A 13672-nucleotide genomic window follows, 5' to 3' on the forward strand; every position below is an offset into this window, starting at 1 on the left:
CTTTACGACAATATGGTTGCTGCATATTTTCTTCGCTTTTCTTGTCGTAGTACATTTCATGACTGTACATAATAGACCACCAGACAATTCTTTTCTCACAAAGTCTTTCTCTGCCCTGATGTCCTCTCTTCTCTTCTATGGTAGGATCTCGTGGCATACATTTTCTTCGCATTATTGTTGGATTGTAATGGCTATAGTTTCATTGCTTTCTTTTTTATATACACGATACAATGGAATCACCAACTACAGAGATGTTCTAAATGTCAATAGGCAATTGGTTTTTATAAGCATATCAAATTGAGAATTGTGTTCGAAGCATGTTTTTGCCAATGGACAGCAAGATCTATATTATCCATGGCTAAGCATCCCTGAAGCCCCACCTCACCTTGACTGGTCTACAAACTTGCAGTGTCATACTTGTAGTTGTAGAATCGTGCACGGCCAATTCATGGATCAACACAAGTAAGCAAGCATCCATGATTTTAGATCACATCAGTGGAATAGATTGAGCATCTCTGATATCATGCACATACACCAACTTTCCACTCGACTGCGATGAATTCATGCAAACCTTTCCTACTCATTGTGGAAGATCAAGTCTAATAAGTTAGGGTTGAAGTGTAGTGGGTGGAGCTTTTCTTTCAGGGCTTAGGATTCCACCTGTAACGTGACACACGATAAAAGCTACGCAGGAGGAGCTTTCTTCATGGCAAGAGCGTATGTCGATTGATGTCGGATTGACTGAATCATTGATCGAACAGTTTGCATTGACTGAATCACTATATTGAATTATACAACATAGTGAAAAAAGAATGGTAGAATGGAGCAGAGGATGAGAGAACAACGAGTATTATAGGATTCTTTTCTTTGTCATGCTTATAATAAAAAGACCTTAGATATCTTTGAAAATAGTTAAAGAGTTGAGAATAATATTTATTTTTCTAAAAGAAAATTAAAGGATCTAATTAGTGAATCAAACTTATCCAACATCTGATTCTTTAATTGTTCTGCATTCTTCATGCTAGTATTTTCTTTTATTTGTAGATAATGTGATAGAAACAAGATAAATTTTTATCAGTTAAACTAGCTAACTGATAGAAGATAAGATTTCCCCAACTATATGAGGAAATCTCTCTATTCTGTTGAGAAAAATCTTCTATTCTATTGAGGAAAATCCTTTCTCCTAATTTGTATAAATAGGAGGAGAACATTAAGCATTTTTCATTTCTTCAATAAAGCTTCTTCAGTAATTGTTCTTATCTTCTATTCTTTTTATTATGGTATCAAAGCAGCGAAGTTTTGCTCTTGCCTTTGGCCAGCGATCAATCGTTGATAAAAGCGAAGCTTCGCCCTTGTCTTTGGTCGGCGACCAACACTACTGTAGTCGCATTCCTAAGAGGCTCGTAGCCTTCGCTGCCTTCGCTGATCTGCCAACAGTCGGTGGACTTAAGGCCTGGCCTGTGCTATACCATCTTGCAGGGGCATGATAGAAGATAAGATTTTCCTAATTATACGAGGAAATCTCTCTATTCTGTTGAGAAAAATCCTCTATTCTGTTGAGAAAAATTCTTTCTCCTAATTTATATAAATAGGAGAGGGAACATGTTAATGTATTTGAAGCATTTTTCATTTCTTCAATAAAGCTTTTTCACTTCTTCATTAATGTGCTTTTCTTCATTCTCTCATTCCATTATATTATATCATGATGAAAAGAATAGAAGATAAGAATAATTACTGAGGAAGCTTTATTGAAGAAGTTTTATTGAAGAAGTGAATAAGCTTTATTAAAGAAATGAAAAATACTTCAATATATTAACACGTGCTTCAATATATTAACATGTTCCCTCTCCTATTTATACAAATTAGGAGAAAGGATTTCCCTCAACAGAACAGAGGGTGAGGACAATGAGGATTGGTTGTGGAGCCTCTTAGGAATGTGGCTGCAGCGGCGTTGGTCGCTGGTCGAAGACAAGGGCGAAGCTTCGCTTTTCTCAACGACGTGGTCGTTGGCCAAAGGCAAGAGCTTTATTGAAGAAGTGAAGATTGAAGAAATGAAAAATGCTTCAAATACATTAACACGTTCCTGCTTACTAGTTTTAGATATTAAAGATTGATGGATCTTGTGATATAGTTTTGGAGTTCTGTTATATCTATCCTTCTAAAGTTTTATCACTTCTGAGTGCTTTATATTAAAATTTTGAATATTTCAGGTAACTTTTCGTATTTTTGTTTGGCCGATGTATGGTTAGGTTGTCACGTAATCCCTAAGTAATCCCTATTTCATGGCAGTAAATAATTATGTAAATCATACATATCGAAATCTTTATGATGGCATATTTTTTTGATAAGATGTGTTGAAGGAATGCAGAATCTTTAATGTTCTTAAGCAAATTTAGTTATTCATTTCAAAAGCTTTTTCATATGATTTTTTAGCTATTTAAATCATTATTTTTATATATTATTGTTGATGATAAATATTGTTTTATTTTTTTATTAGAATTGTTCTATATTTTATTTCTTTAAAGTTAAAAAAACCATGTTTTTTAATGTTTATTTTTATAACATTATTATAAAATTCAATAAATATTTTTCATTTTTGATATTCTAAATATTTGGAGGAATAATAATAATAATAATAATAATAATAACGCCCTCCACCCTATGCCATGCAATGGCCGATGAGACTTCTTGTCTCGTGGCATGCTTGGAACGCAGTCGCATCGCCTTTCCGGGGAGCAGTGGTGGAACGATGGTGATGAAGGCTACTGGCGGTGGAGGCCGTGGTGGCAACACTCCAAAGAGCCCTCTGGTGACTGCACTGGTGGTGAAGACTCTGCTTGGCATTTCAGATATGAGGTGATGCCTTTTCGAGTTGCTTTTCTTCGCTGTTTTCTTCTTCTACCTTCGACTCAACCACATGCTCGGTTCTTGTTTTTGTTTTCATAGCTTTAGCATTGTTCTTTGCTTAAATCTGACCAATCAAAAATTATTCTTACCTCATGGAGCATGAGATAGATATACAAGTAGATTGATGTATGCTGTGTTTCACATTTACATGCATTAAAAAGCATAGAGAAACACTGAGTAAACATAATTACTAGATTTCTGTCTTTTGGTATAATGCATGGTTCTCCCATGCATTATTTCTCCTTCTTTAATCAATAATCGTACACATAACCATGTGTTTGAAAGATACATATGTAGCATATTGTTAGCTATGTATTTCCTAATAGTTTTGGGAATCCTGGTAAGAGTTGTATTGGATGATGAAGTTTCCCTCGAGCTGTCACAGAGTAAATGAAGGGTTTCCCAAGTTCAATTTGTGTCGAAATGCATAGTTTAGCCAAAAATGATGTATGGAATCCAATATATTATATAATTGTTGACTTTGGATCAACATTTGTTTTCTATATCCAATGATGTATATGTTCTTTAACAATACCAATGCCGATCCTAAGTCTAAGCGAAGCAAGTGAAAGGTTGCGTTAGGTCATCGATAACCAACATAAAACTATGTCCGATCTGATTAATCATAATTGTTATTGCGAAAAATATTAACATCACTAACATAGATCTCGTAATATAAGATCATCAACTATATCATTAATATTGTCAAAATCTCATTAGCTCTCGTCATTGATTATTATTATTATTATTTCTTTATTTTCCACATGATCTGTACAATTTAGGTCATGGAATTGGGTTGTCAGGTTGCATCAGATACACATGTTTCTCTGGAGACCCTTGCAAGCACTCATGTAAGTAATTTTGTTCATATTTGCTTTAAATTTGCTGGTGTTTTGCCATGTCTCTCTCCTATTTTAGAAAGCTACTAAGCTGTAATCCCTGGAGTGTTGATCCAAGGTTTTTTCTTTTGCGCTATGTTCCTTTTTCCTCTCATTTCTGTCTTCCTAGAAGGGATATGTTGTCAAAAAAATCTCTTCTTATGCTAGCAGTCTCTTGTTAATGCAGCTGTTATGGACATGATGTTCCAAGAAAGTATATATATACTTCAGGATCTCTCTTGAATATCTAGAGAAGCATCAGCAGATTTAGTCTTCCGGATGCAAGTGCCAGAATCCATGATGTGGTCCTCGAATAAACAAGTGGAAGACAATCGAACATGCCATGGCCTCTGATGTTCTCCAGAATGTGTGCTCTGTACACCTTTGAATTCTGGCAATGTGTGGAAAGCTCACTCACAGTCGATACAAAGGGGTGGAAAGCTCAGGATTTGGGATCCAAACAAAGAGGTCAGTCAGGTGGTCCACTCTCCAAATTGACATTCACCATGGTTTGGACTTTGTTCTTGATTGTTTCTCCTCCCCCCCCCCCTACTCTTCTTCTTTCAGAGAACTCGTGATGCACATCACAGCATACTCAAAAAGACTTTTTTCTTTAGAAAGCTGAAATATCCATCTGGAGCATGCGTATCTGATGGATAAGTTCATCTGTATAGATCAGACTGCCATGCAATGATTGTCACTAAAGATCTGGAGGCACAATTTACTATTCAAGCAGGACCACCTTGCTGCGGAAGAACAAGGACAAAAATGTTTGGGTTTGGAACCTTTGTTGTTTTCCCTGGAGTTACTGGGATAAGCTTCCCCATTTCAGAAAGACACTGCATTTAATTAGTATGTGGCGCAGCATCATAATAAGCCATCACAAGCTGGGATTCTGTGGTATGATGACTATCTCGATCACACTCATCTGCACTCATTAGAATTGCTGAATTATTTACTTGGAAAAGCCATGTCTTCTTCTTCTGCTGTGCCATGGAAGGAATCATTAGAATTTATTTAGTTTGTATTATGGTGCCAGTTTATTCGATGTTGCAGGCCCTCAAAATGATCATGAAAATCCAGAAAACTAGTTGTCATTTGTCGCTTGCAGATTCAAATTGTGATGTGTAGGAGGATCTCAATCAAAGTTGACTCACATGTGATCGGACATGAGGATCCACATCTTGCTAGGATCTTATTGAGCTGCTGCCCATGTGATCCAGCAGGAGTCGGAGATCATCTTGGCCCGGTGAGTTCTACCGTTCCGGTGCTCTCTGTTCCATAGGTAACAGTGGTGGGTCGAGGGAACGAGGTACAAGGAGTAGGTAAAGTTGTTGGGTGCCACGACCACCTGAAGGCTCCATGTCTGCGCTCCTTGCATCAGCTGTTTTGTTCTCATCCGAGCATGGCCGCAGCGACCTAAATGACCACCTCCTTCCCCGAGGTACACTCCCTGCTCCTTTCCTCCATCCTTATCTTGACCTATTCCAGTCTTTGTTGGCAGTTCTTAAGATCCAGCAGGAGATGTCCTTCGGAGCCAAACGGTTTCATCCGAGTCGAGTTGGGAGTCCTGACATGATGTTGTCATTCTCTTCCAATATAATGGTAGGAGAAACCCAGCGGCACACTCCCAACTCCAGTCCACTCCCTTCGGAGGAGAGTAAGATGGAGTCTGAGCCTCGGTCTCCACCGCCACCGCCATCGAGTGTCGATCTTTCCCTCACCTTGGCCTCGTCTTCCTCCCCGTCCTCCGCCGGACGCCGCGGCGCAAGGGACGCCAGGCTCTTCCCCTGTCTCTTCTGCAACAAGAAGTTCCTCAAGTCACAGGCACTCGGAGGCCACCAGAATGCCCACAAGAAGGAGAGGAGCACCGGGTGGAACTCCTACCTTTACCTCCCTCCTGCGGCCGGCGGCCACCACCTCAAGCCATATCCAATCTCCCTCGCCTCCCACTCTTGCAGACCCATCACGAGCAGTTACCCCCTCGGCCATCTCTCCGGCAGCTTCAGCTCCTACTGCACCGATGCCGTCGATCTCCTGAATTGGCAAAGAGCTTCTCATCCTCAACAGCCACACGCGCAGGATCTTCTTGGCTCTGCAGCCGCAGCAGCAACAGCCGCTGCTGGTACCACCGCTACGGTTGGAGAAGACAGGACCAAACTCGATCTCTCCTTAAGGCTCTGGTCTTAGGTTGCTTATCTGCAGCTGCTGCTACTTTCCCTACTCCTACTGCTTTCTTGTTCATTGTTTTGTTTGCGTCTTCCGGTTGGTTCTCTTACCTCTAGTGGCTCACTGCTGCAGCAGGGTGGCCATGTAGGAGGATGGGTTGGAAGGGAAGAAGAAGACTATTATTTGTGCATGATATGGCTACAGCTTGTGTGTGCGGTGGTGGGACATTGACATCGTGTAGTGGTGTCCGTTTGCGGGCGATGTTAGATCATGTTCCCCCCACCCAAATCGATCATATCTTTCTTGAATAGCTTAGCCCATCGTCAATCAATTCTTAGACTTGGCTTTCACCCCCGACTGCTATAACCTGTAAACCAGTCCAAAGGGGAGCATGAACGCCATGCATTGTTGTTGGACTTAGCAGGTGATGATCCCGACGACTCTAAGATACGGTACGGTGAGCTGCCGAGATTGGGATCGCGACCTCAGCAGTACGTGTTCGTGGAACTCACTGCTGAGTTGTTGGACACCAGACTCTTCAGATACGGTACGGTCAGCTGCCGAGATTGGGATCGCTACCTCAGCAAGCAGTACGTGTTTGTGGAAGTCACTGCTGAGTCGTTGCGACGCCCAACTCAGTAGGCTTTCGGCCACGCCAGCGCAGCTGATGCCAGTGAGAGTGACACCGCAACGACCCAATTTTAGGTTTGGCCGTGAGCTTCACGTGCCATGGAAATCTAAGGCTTTGGGAAGACGACTTAACCGTTCCAATCTATTCTATATTCTCATTCAACTTCCATTACTTTATTTCATCTACACTTCTTTCCAAACCAAATTAACAGCCATCTATCTATACATGAATCCAACTCACTCCTTGCTTATCAAAATGGAGGGTTGGAAACCAATTTGCGAGGTCTTCATCATTCAACATAACAGAATCATCAAAAACACTCGACTAATTTAGCTTGATAAAGATCTAGCAAGAATATATCATGACAGGAATATTGACAGATACGATGCTCGCAAATCTCATCATAGATTTGCGAGTATTTTTTTTTTAAATTATCATCAATTCTAAATCCGATTAGCAAGAATCTTAATATGACTTAAACCATATCAAGTAGCCACCGCAACCACCACTGGATTCCAAGAGTCTTTGGAGCTGTGAAGAAAGCGAGAATACGGAGATGGCAACCAAACGAATCATTTGCAGGCCACGAAGACTGCTGCAATATTTCACAACAGTTTGCCGTATAAATACAACAAGAAGAAGTCCTCCCACTCTGTCACTTCTCGGTGGTCCAAATAAATGATTGAACATGAGAGAGACGGCAAGACTCCAGGAGTGAGAAACAAAGAACACATGGGAAGAGGAGTCTGCTAAAGATCTGCACCTCTGCAACTGCAAGGGGCAGCACAGGAGCAATTAATTAGCCTAAACTCGAAATAAAAATGAAAATGTAATCCCACTTAATACCATCTATCCGAAATAAGATGCAGTGATACCTCCATTATTTGGAGGAGTCACCTACATGGATGTTTTATCCTCATTGAGTTCATCAGCAAAAAAGGGAAAAAAATTCAGTTTTCTGATGTAGACCAACCGCACCTGCCTTGTGTCAGCGGCACATGAGTTCTCATCGATGTACCATATCGTTGTCATTATTCGGCATGTCTATTGCTACTAGGCCAATGTATATATATCTCACAGCCCCTCAAACACTAATCCTGCATGGATTATTGTCCTTATCACTATCCAGCAATTACTCCTCTAAATATAATTTTTGTCATATCGTAACAAAAACAAGACTGTTTTAGAATGGATAACAACTAGGATACTAGTCAAAATTACTATTTATGAACATGAAAGTAGATTTTTTTTTTAACCTTTCATTATATTAAACCGCAGATGAGATGCTCTTAAACAGACTCGAATATAGAACCTGAATGATACGTTAAAGAAAGACATAAGCAACACATTAACAAAATATGGAAGTACCTGATCCTGTCTCAGCTTTTGCCACGGGTAACATGATTGTCGGCAAGCTTCTCGTCTTGTTGACCTTGAAATCATTGCAACTTTAACAAACATTAGCTTCCATATTATGCCTTCTCTCATGAATGATTGGTCTTTAATCATTGAGCTCTGCAACTCAACCCACTTTCTGCAGTGTTAACACAGTTAGGACCCATTTGCTTTGACCTTGATGCATGTTTCATGGGTTGGATTATCCCATTTCTACTCGAAAAATGCTTCTCTTTCATCTTAGAAGCTCATGGGAGTAGCAACACAGTGTGGTTGTCTTGTTGATAGTGAGAAAAGATACCTCTGCAGCATCAGTATCTTCAGTATTTTCTGGTTGATTCTGGTTTTGCAAAACTGCAAGCAGTTTAGGTAGTAGTATTTGTACATTCTAAAAGTAGCTGATGATGATGATTTTGTATGTGGACAAATTACCTGTCAGCCATGGTAGGACCTTGGAATCATGAACCCAAAGCCATGACAAGTTTAGCTTCATCAATTCTAAGTTTGATTGATCTTTGCACAGAAGCCCCTTGTTTGACATATATGAAGCACCAAATAGTTCCTGGGCCAAAACAAGGAGTGAAACCAAAGATACCTATAGTTTAGAAGATCAGAAGTGTAAGCAATCAGCTCACTGAAAGGAAAAAAAAAAGGGGAAAAAAACAACAAACTATAAAGTTTTGGAGAATTGGAACAAGTATACAAACAAAAAATTCATATTTGAAATCAATAACCTGGCAATACCCTCTTGGATGATGAACAAATTGCCAGAGTAATAAAACTCCGGCAATAATTTGGAGCCAAGCTCAAGCCATTCAGAAACACTAAGAATTAAAGCACCTTCTAGTGGCAGAGTTGCTCAACTGCAGGCACAATTTGTGCTGGTTGTACCATAATCCACTCATTCAGAGTCCCAGCATAAGGTGTCAGTACAACCTGTGAAGACAAGCATATGATAGGCACATCCAAGTAGTCCCAGAAGTTGCCAATTACGGCTGACCTAAGATTTGCACTGATTCCACCTGTTCGCATGCATTCCTCCACAATCAAAATTCAAAGCGTCTTCTTGACGGAGTTCCCAATGGTATAGAGATAAACGGTTTCGGTGATCTGATATTGATAACCTCAGGATCATAGTTTTGTTCACTAGCATCTTTGCAGCCAGCATCACATGATACCTCATGCATGAATATATAAGAATTGTAACATGTTCTCCTGGTCGAACCATCTCAGCCTCTCCAGCCAGAGCACATACTCTTCGTCAGGGATCCTCTCCTTCAGATTATATAGTAACAGGTACTCAAACAGCACTTCAGGTTTTTCACTCATTGCTGCTTTCATAAGCCCTTTGCAGTATAAGGTGTCGAGCAGGCAACCATTAGCATTATAAGGTCTTCTTCACCAAGTTGCCGTCAACGCCTCCAGGCCCTCCGATAACTATTGAGATGGTGAACTGGCCACCAGAAGTGTAATGAAGAATACCACAGTTATTCAATATCTAGTTGAAAACCAGCAGGAGGAAACCCATGTTCATAATTCATACCCGTTCAAGAATCTAACAGAAGACACAACAGAACATGATAAAGCAGAAGAGTTCATGGTGAGTAACCAAAGATCCAAATGCAATCAAGATTGGGCAAGGTCAGTCCGATTGGATCAATGAGCTCAGGACTGATTTTTAAAAAAAAATTAATGAATTGGCAAGTGGATAGAGAAATATAAAGCAAAAAATTGAGAACATAAAAGCTATATATGTCAATATTCATACATACTTGCCAACAAATCTCATAACCATGAAAATGGATCTTGCTTTTCCAAAAAGTACAGAACAGACTTCAGCATTAGTTGACACCCAACATAGCTTAGATAAGATCTTAATTAACCGAAACATAGTATTGGTTGTAGCATTAGTTGACATCAAATTTCGGTTACCACATTGGTATTTTCATATAGCAACATAGTCAGCAAGCTTCTTAAGAAATTGAAGGACCCTGGCTCTACAGTAGCTACCAGATACTTGGAGCCATTCGTATCAGAAATACCACTTTGAACCAAAATTCTTACAAAACAACAAGTCTGACCAACGAGTCTGACTCAAAACTATGTGCTTTGATCAATCCTGTACCACTAGGACTGTCATGAGCCAGAAATAAGCTTTTGAACTACAGAAAACATATAAAAGTTGTCTACTCCTTGATGCAACAATCTGATGAAACCAGCAACAATTTTCGGTAAGAAAATGATATTTTTGACAACAGACATTGATGCCTATGCAACACCAAGTGACCAGGATATACCTCCAGGTTACCAGGTTAATCGGATGAAGGAATATATACTTAACCCCAAAAACCCTTTCAAGTCATGTGAAATTGGGAAGAAATGATAAAAGATTTAACTGGAAATATTGCGATCACTAAATGTGAATGGTAAAGATTAGAATGTTATGGTAAGCAAGAACTTACCCAGGCTCGGAGGCGGCGGAACTTGTAGCCGCATCAACCTTTTGTCTGTGTCCGACAAGTCGATGTAGATACCAAATGCAAGCGTCCGGAAGACATCAAACTTGACCGCGGGAGCGGGATCACAAACAGGAATAACAGAAACAAAAAGAAGCAAACTTTCCTCGAAGGCCACGAGAAAAGAATCTCGGAGAAGGTTGGATAGAATCCAACCTGGAAGGGATGTTGCGAAGGATTCGAGACAATGCCACGGAGACTCGACCGGATTCGTGGAAGCCAAGAGGAATTCCGCCGTCTGAGGATCGAATTGGCGATGGTTAGGGCTCGCTCGCTCGCTTCGCTCACCGTTCTCGCCTTCGGACGAGTAGTAGCCGTCGGATGCAATGTTTTCGAGTAAGGATCCAGATCGACCCTCCAATTAGTTCCCGATCTCCACCATCCCTTAATCATCTGACATCTGACGGTCCATCCGTGGTGATCTCTCCACGAATCGGGCCCACATGTGTGAATGGTTGAGATCCCAGATTGAGATCAAGGGAACGGTGGATTGTGGAATTGGAGAAATAATCGGATCTCAAGCATCGTAGAGGATCCCAATCATAAGTTTTACTAAGCCTCCGTACAACCACCCCTTCTTAATCTTTATTATCGTCGAAACCCTCCTCCCTCATTCCAGACACGACATAAGTCACACTTCTAATGCATTCGAAGATCGACTCAGCCACCTAATTTTCCATTTATATCTTTTATATAAACAAATAAAAATAATATTTTTATGAATGTGCGTCGCGTGCTCCGCGAGCTGCGGAATGGACACGGTGTCAACGGCGGGTTTTGGACGGACGTTTGGGCGTCGCCTCCGTGCTGCGTCACTCCAGTCGACGTCTCTAATCGATTCTTATGCGCCGTGCGACGATTTCCACGTGATTTATTAGACAAGCATTTACGTAATACAACAACAACGACACACGTCATTTTCTCGTGCATGTGAATTATGCTTGGATCTGAAAAGAGACGGATTGTTCCCAAAGATTCGCCTAACATAATCTTTGAGAGATTTCGTTTTAGATATACTCTGTGATGCTGTGCTTCAATCACTGCGTAATTTGCCCCTTTTTTAGTGTCTCGCGATTTCCACGGTCTTTAAAGAAAAAGGAAAACGGGCTTTCCTTTCCAAGTTGTGGAGGAAAATAATATTAAGTTTTTGTGGCCTTCTAATCTGACGGTGCAGCTTTTGTTGCGAGTCAAAAGGTCGTCAGAATAAACATGATCCAGCGCGGTGCAGTCTAAGACGGGATTACCAAATTGAGTGAGACGTTTGATTCTTGTTGAGTTGACTAGTCGTTGTGATGACAAGTTAGTAATGTGTTTTTTGCTTTCAATCAGTGTGGAAATTGTGCTTCCAATTGGGGCCGTCAAGTCAGTCACCCAATAGCCAGCCAGGATGAAAAGGTCCATCCAATACGAGTTGGGTCCTACCGTTGTCGACGCGAGGGTTTCAAAGTTTGGCGGTCTGCATTGGATTATGTCGGATCACATTATCACAAAGAATTACATATATTTTTATTATTTTATTGTCTTATCAGAGTTACATTAACACGTGTAGTTTTTATTTTATTTTGCTAAATAAATAAATAAATAATAAAAATGAGATTCGAACTTATCTTATAAGTTAAAATAGAGATTAGGAATAGAAAAATTAAATATCGGCATCTTAGTTAAAAGAACTTATCTACTAATCGCATGGCAAATCCAAACTCGGACGCCGGTAAACAAAATGGGAATGGGTGGTGTCTCTCCACGCCCACCTCCGCCCTACGACACGAGGAACACATGTTCCACGTGGTTTGGTTCGCCGTCACGACCGACTGCTCTTCGTGCGTCGTCAGCTACTGCTTAGCCCGGCGCGTGTTGTGGAGACTATAAAGTCCTACTTCTCCCTCTCGCTTCTCTCTACTCCCCCTCGGCATCTGCTTCGTCTGATCACCAACCAACCGTATTTCTAAAGACCAAGGAAGGAGGAGAAGGAAGGAAGGAAGAGGAAGACACGAGACATGATGGGAGTTGGCTGTAATCCTATCGACCTTCGACTTCGTCTCGGCAGCAGCAGCAGCAGGTATTGTGTTCTTGATGTCATCAAAACCTCAAACATGCTTCTGCTTTAACTCGGTGATGATGTACTTTGGTGCAGTGTGGAGGAATCGTTTGGGAATTCAGGAGAAACCCAGCAGCAGCAGCAGCAGATCACAATCTTCTACGATGGTCGGATTTGTACCTGCCAAGTAACGGAGATGGAGGTTCGTCATCTCTCCCATTAAATATTCCTCCTATTTTGTGTAAGAAGCCTGAGCTCATACAGCGAGTCTTTCTGCATCGTATAGTGAGTTCATTCATCTATGTCATCTTCTTCTTCAGAAAGTTCTTTGCTTCTGTAATCTTCGTTATTACAATTGTCTTACAAGCATTTCATTCTCTCTGTCAGTACTTAATTTAAACCATCCATAAGACAACTAAAATTTGGTTTGTTGCAACTTTCATTCTCTCTACAAATCATGAGACAACAAAACTAAAATTGTGTGGTATACAGTTCAGATGTTTGTGGGTTGAATTCTCATAGCCATTAGTCTCTTTGCTCTGTGCTGTTAGCAGACCAAACTCTGGCTTTGCTGACTCTTCAGAACATGAGATGGTTTTCTAACTTAATTTCTTGATCCAAGAACAAAAATATTTATCATCGTTATGCTATAATGGATGATGTTTTGATTTCTTATATATTATTGGAAACAGGCAAGAAACATCATCTCCATGGCCGAGAGAGAGATGGATGACCAGATGAGGAAGAAGAACGAGCAATCTTCTCTTCTTTCTCCACAGCAGAAGCCAGACAGTGCCGAGCTCTCAATGATTCGATCACTGCAGCAGTTCCTTCAGAACAGGAAGTCTAGACAAAGTGCACTCCCTCCTTACAACCACAGACTGCATCCAATGTTCCCTGTTAAGTCATAGCAAGCATACTATTGGTTTTGAGTTCATTTCATGAGCAAATTAGACATCCGCACACTGTCGATAGGCTATTTGTGAATATAACTTGTATGCAAATGATGGAAAAATCACAGTTCAAACACGGTTGATTTTGTTACAGTCCACAATGCAGTAGTGCTGAGTTTCCAAACTTCTCCATGAAACATGTTCAAGGATTTTGTTTTTTTTTTTCCTTCATGTTACACAGATGG

At 40.7% G+C, this 13672-nt stretch overlaps 2 protein-coding genes, 1 long non-coding RNA gene and 1 pseudogene across 3 annotated transcripts; 2 read left to right on the forward strand and 2 right to left on the reverse strand.

The window, feature by feature from the left end:
• Nucleotides 1-3586: 3586 nt before the first annotated feature.
• On the forward strand, nucleotides 3587-6144 carry LOC135631683 (uncharacterized). Its single transcript, XR_010494438.1, has 3 exons — nucleotides 3587-3758; nucleotides 3973-4253; nucleotides 4353-6144. It is a non-coding gene; the product is annotated as an uncharacterized LOC135631683 (long non-coding RNA).
• A 761-nt stretch (nucleotides 6145-6905) lies between these two features.
• Nucleotides 6906-8552, reverse strand: LOC135586964 (uncharacterized). Its single transcript, XM_065138978.1, has 4 exons — nucleotides 8413-8552; nucleotides 8282-8320; nucleotides 7954-8119; nucleotides 6906-7356 (listed from the first exon to the last, which is right to left on the reverse strand). The coding sequence occupies exons 1-4, from the start codon at nucleotides 8421-8423 to the stop codon at nucleotides 7051-7053; spliced, it is 522 nt and encodes a 173-aa protein (XP_064995050.1). The 5' UTR covers nucleotides 8424-8552; the 3' UTR covers nucleotides 6906-7050.
• A 271-nt stretch (nucleotides 8553-8823) lies between these two features.
• LOC135631366 (pyruvate dehydrogenase E1 component subunit beta-3, chloroplastic-like) lies at nucleotides 8824-9514 on the reverse strand (annotated as a pseudogene).
• A 2883-nt stretch (nucleotides 9515-12397) lies between these two features.
• Nucleotides 12398-13563, forward strand: LOC135632093 (protein TIFY 5A-like). Its single transcript, XM_065140481.1, has 3 exons — nucleotides 12398-12555; nucleotides 12631-12736; nucleotides 13227-13563. Exons 1-3 carry the CDS (start codon nucleotides 12494-12496, stop codon nucleotides 13443-13445), a joined length of 387 nt encoding a protein of 128 aa, XP_064996553.1. The 5' UTR covers nucleotides 12398-12493; the 3' UTR covers nucleotides 13446-13563.
• The last annotated feature ends 109 nt before the right edge of the window (nucleotides 13564-13672 follow it).

This window comes from Musa acuminata, chromosome BXJ3-2 (assembly GCF_036884655.1).
Source record: "Musa acuminata AAA Group cultivar baxijiao chromosome BXJ3-2, Cavendish_Baxijiao_AAA, whole genome shotgun sequence".
NCBI classification, from domain to species: Eukaryota; Viridiplantae; Streptophyta; class Magnoliopsida; order Zingiberales; family Musaceae; genus Musa; species Musa acuminata.

Coding starts and splice junctions, on each gene's coding strand:
- LOC135586964 (XM_065138978.1), bottom strand. Junction 8,120..8,281: donor AAGATACTGATGCTGCAGAG/GTATCTTTTCTC, acceptor TTAACACTGCAG/AAAGTGGGTTGAGTTGCAGA. Junction 7,357..7,953: donor AAAAGCTGAGACAGGATCAG/GTACTTCCATAT, acceptor TGCCCCTTGCAG/TTGCAGAGGTGCAGATCTTT.
- LOC135632093 (XM_065140481.1), top strand. CDS start 12,494: ATGATGGGAGTTGGCTGTAATCCTATCGACCTTCGACTTCGTCTCGGC. Junction 12,556..12,630: donor CTCGGCAGCAGCAGCAGCAG/GTATTGTGTTCT, acceptor ACTTTGGTGCAG/TGTGGAGGAATCGTTTGGGA. Junction 12,737..13,226: donor GCCAAGTAACGGAGATGGAG/GTTCGTCATCTC, acceptor TATTGGAAACAG/GCAAGAAACATCATCTCCAT.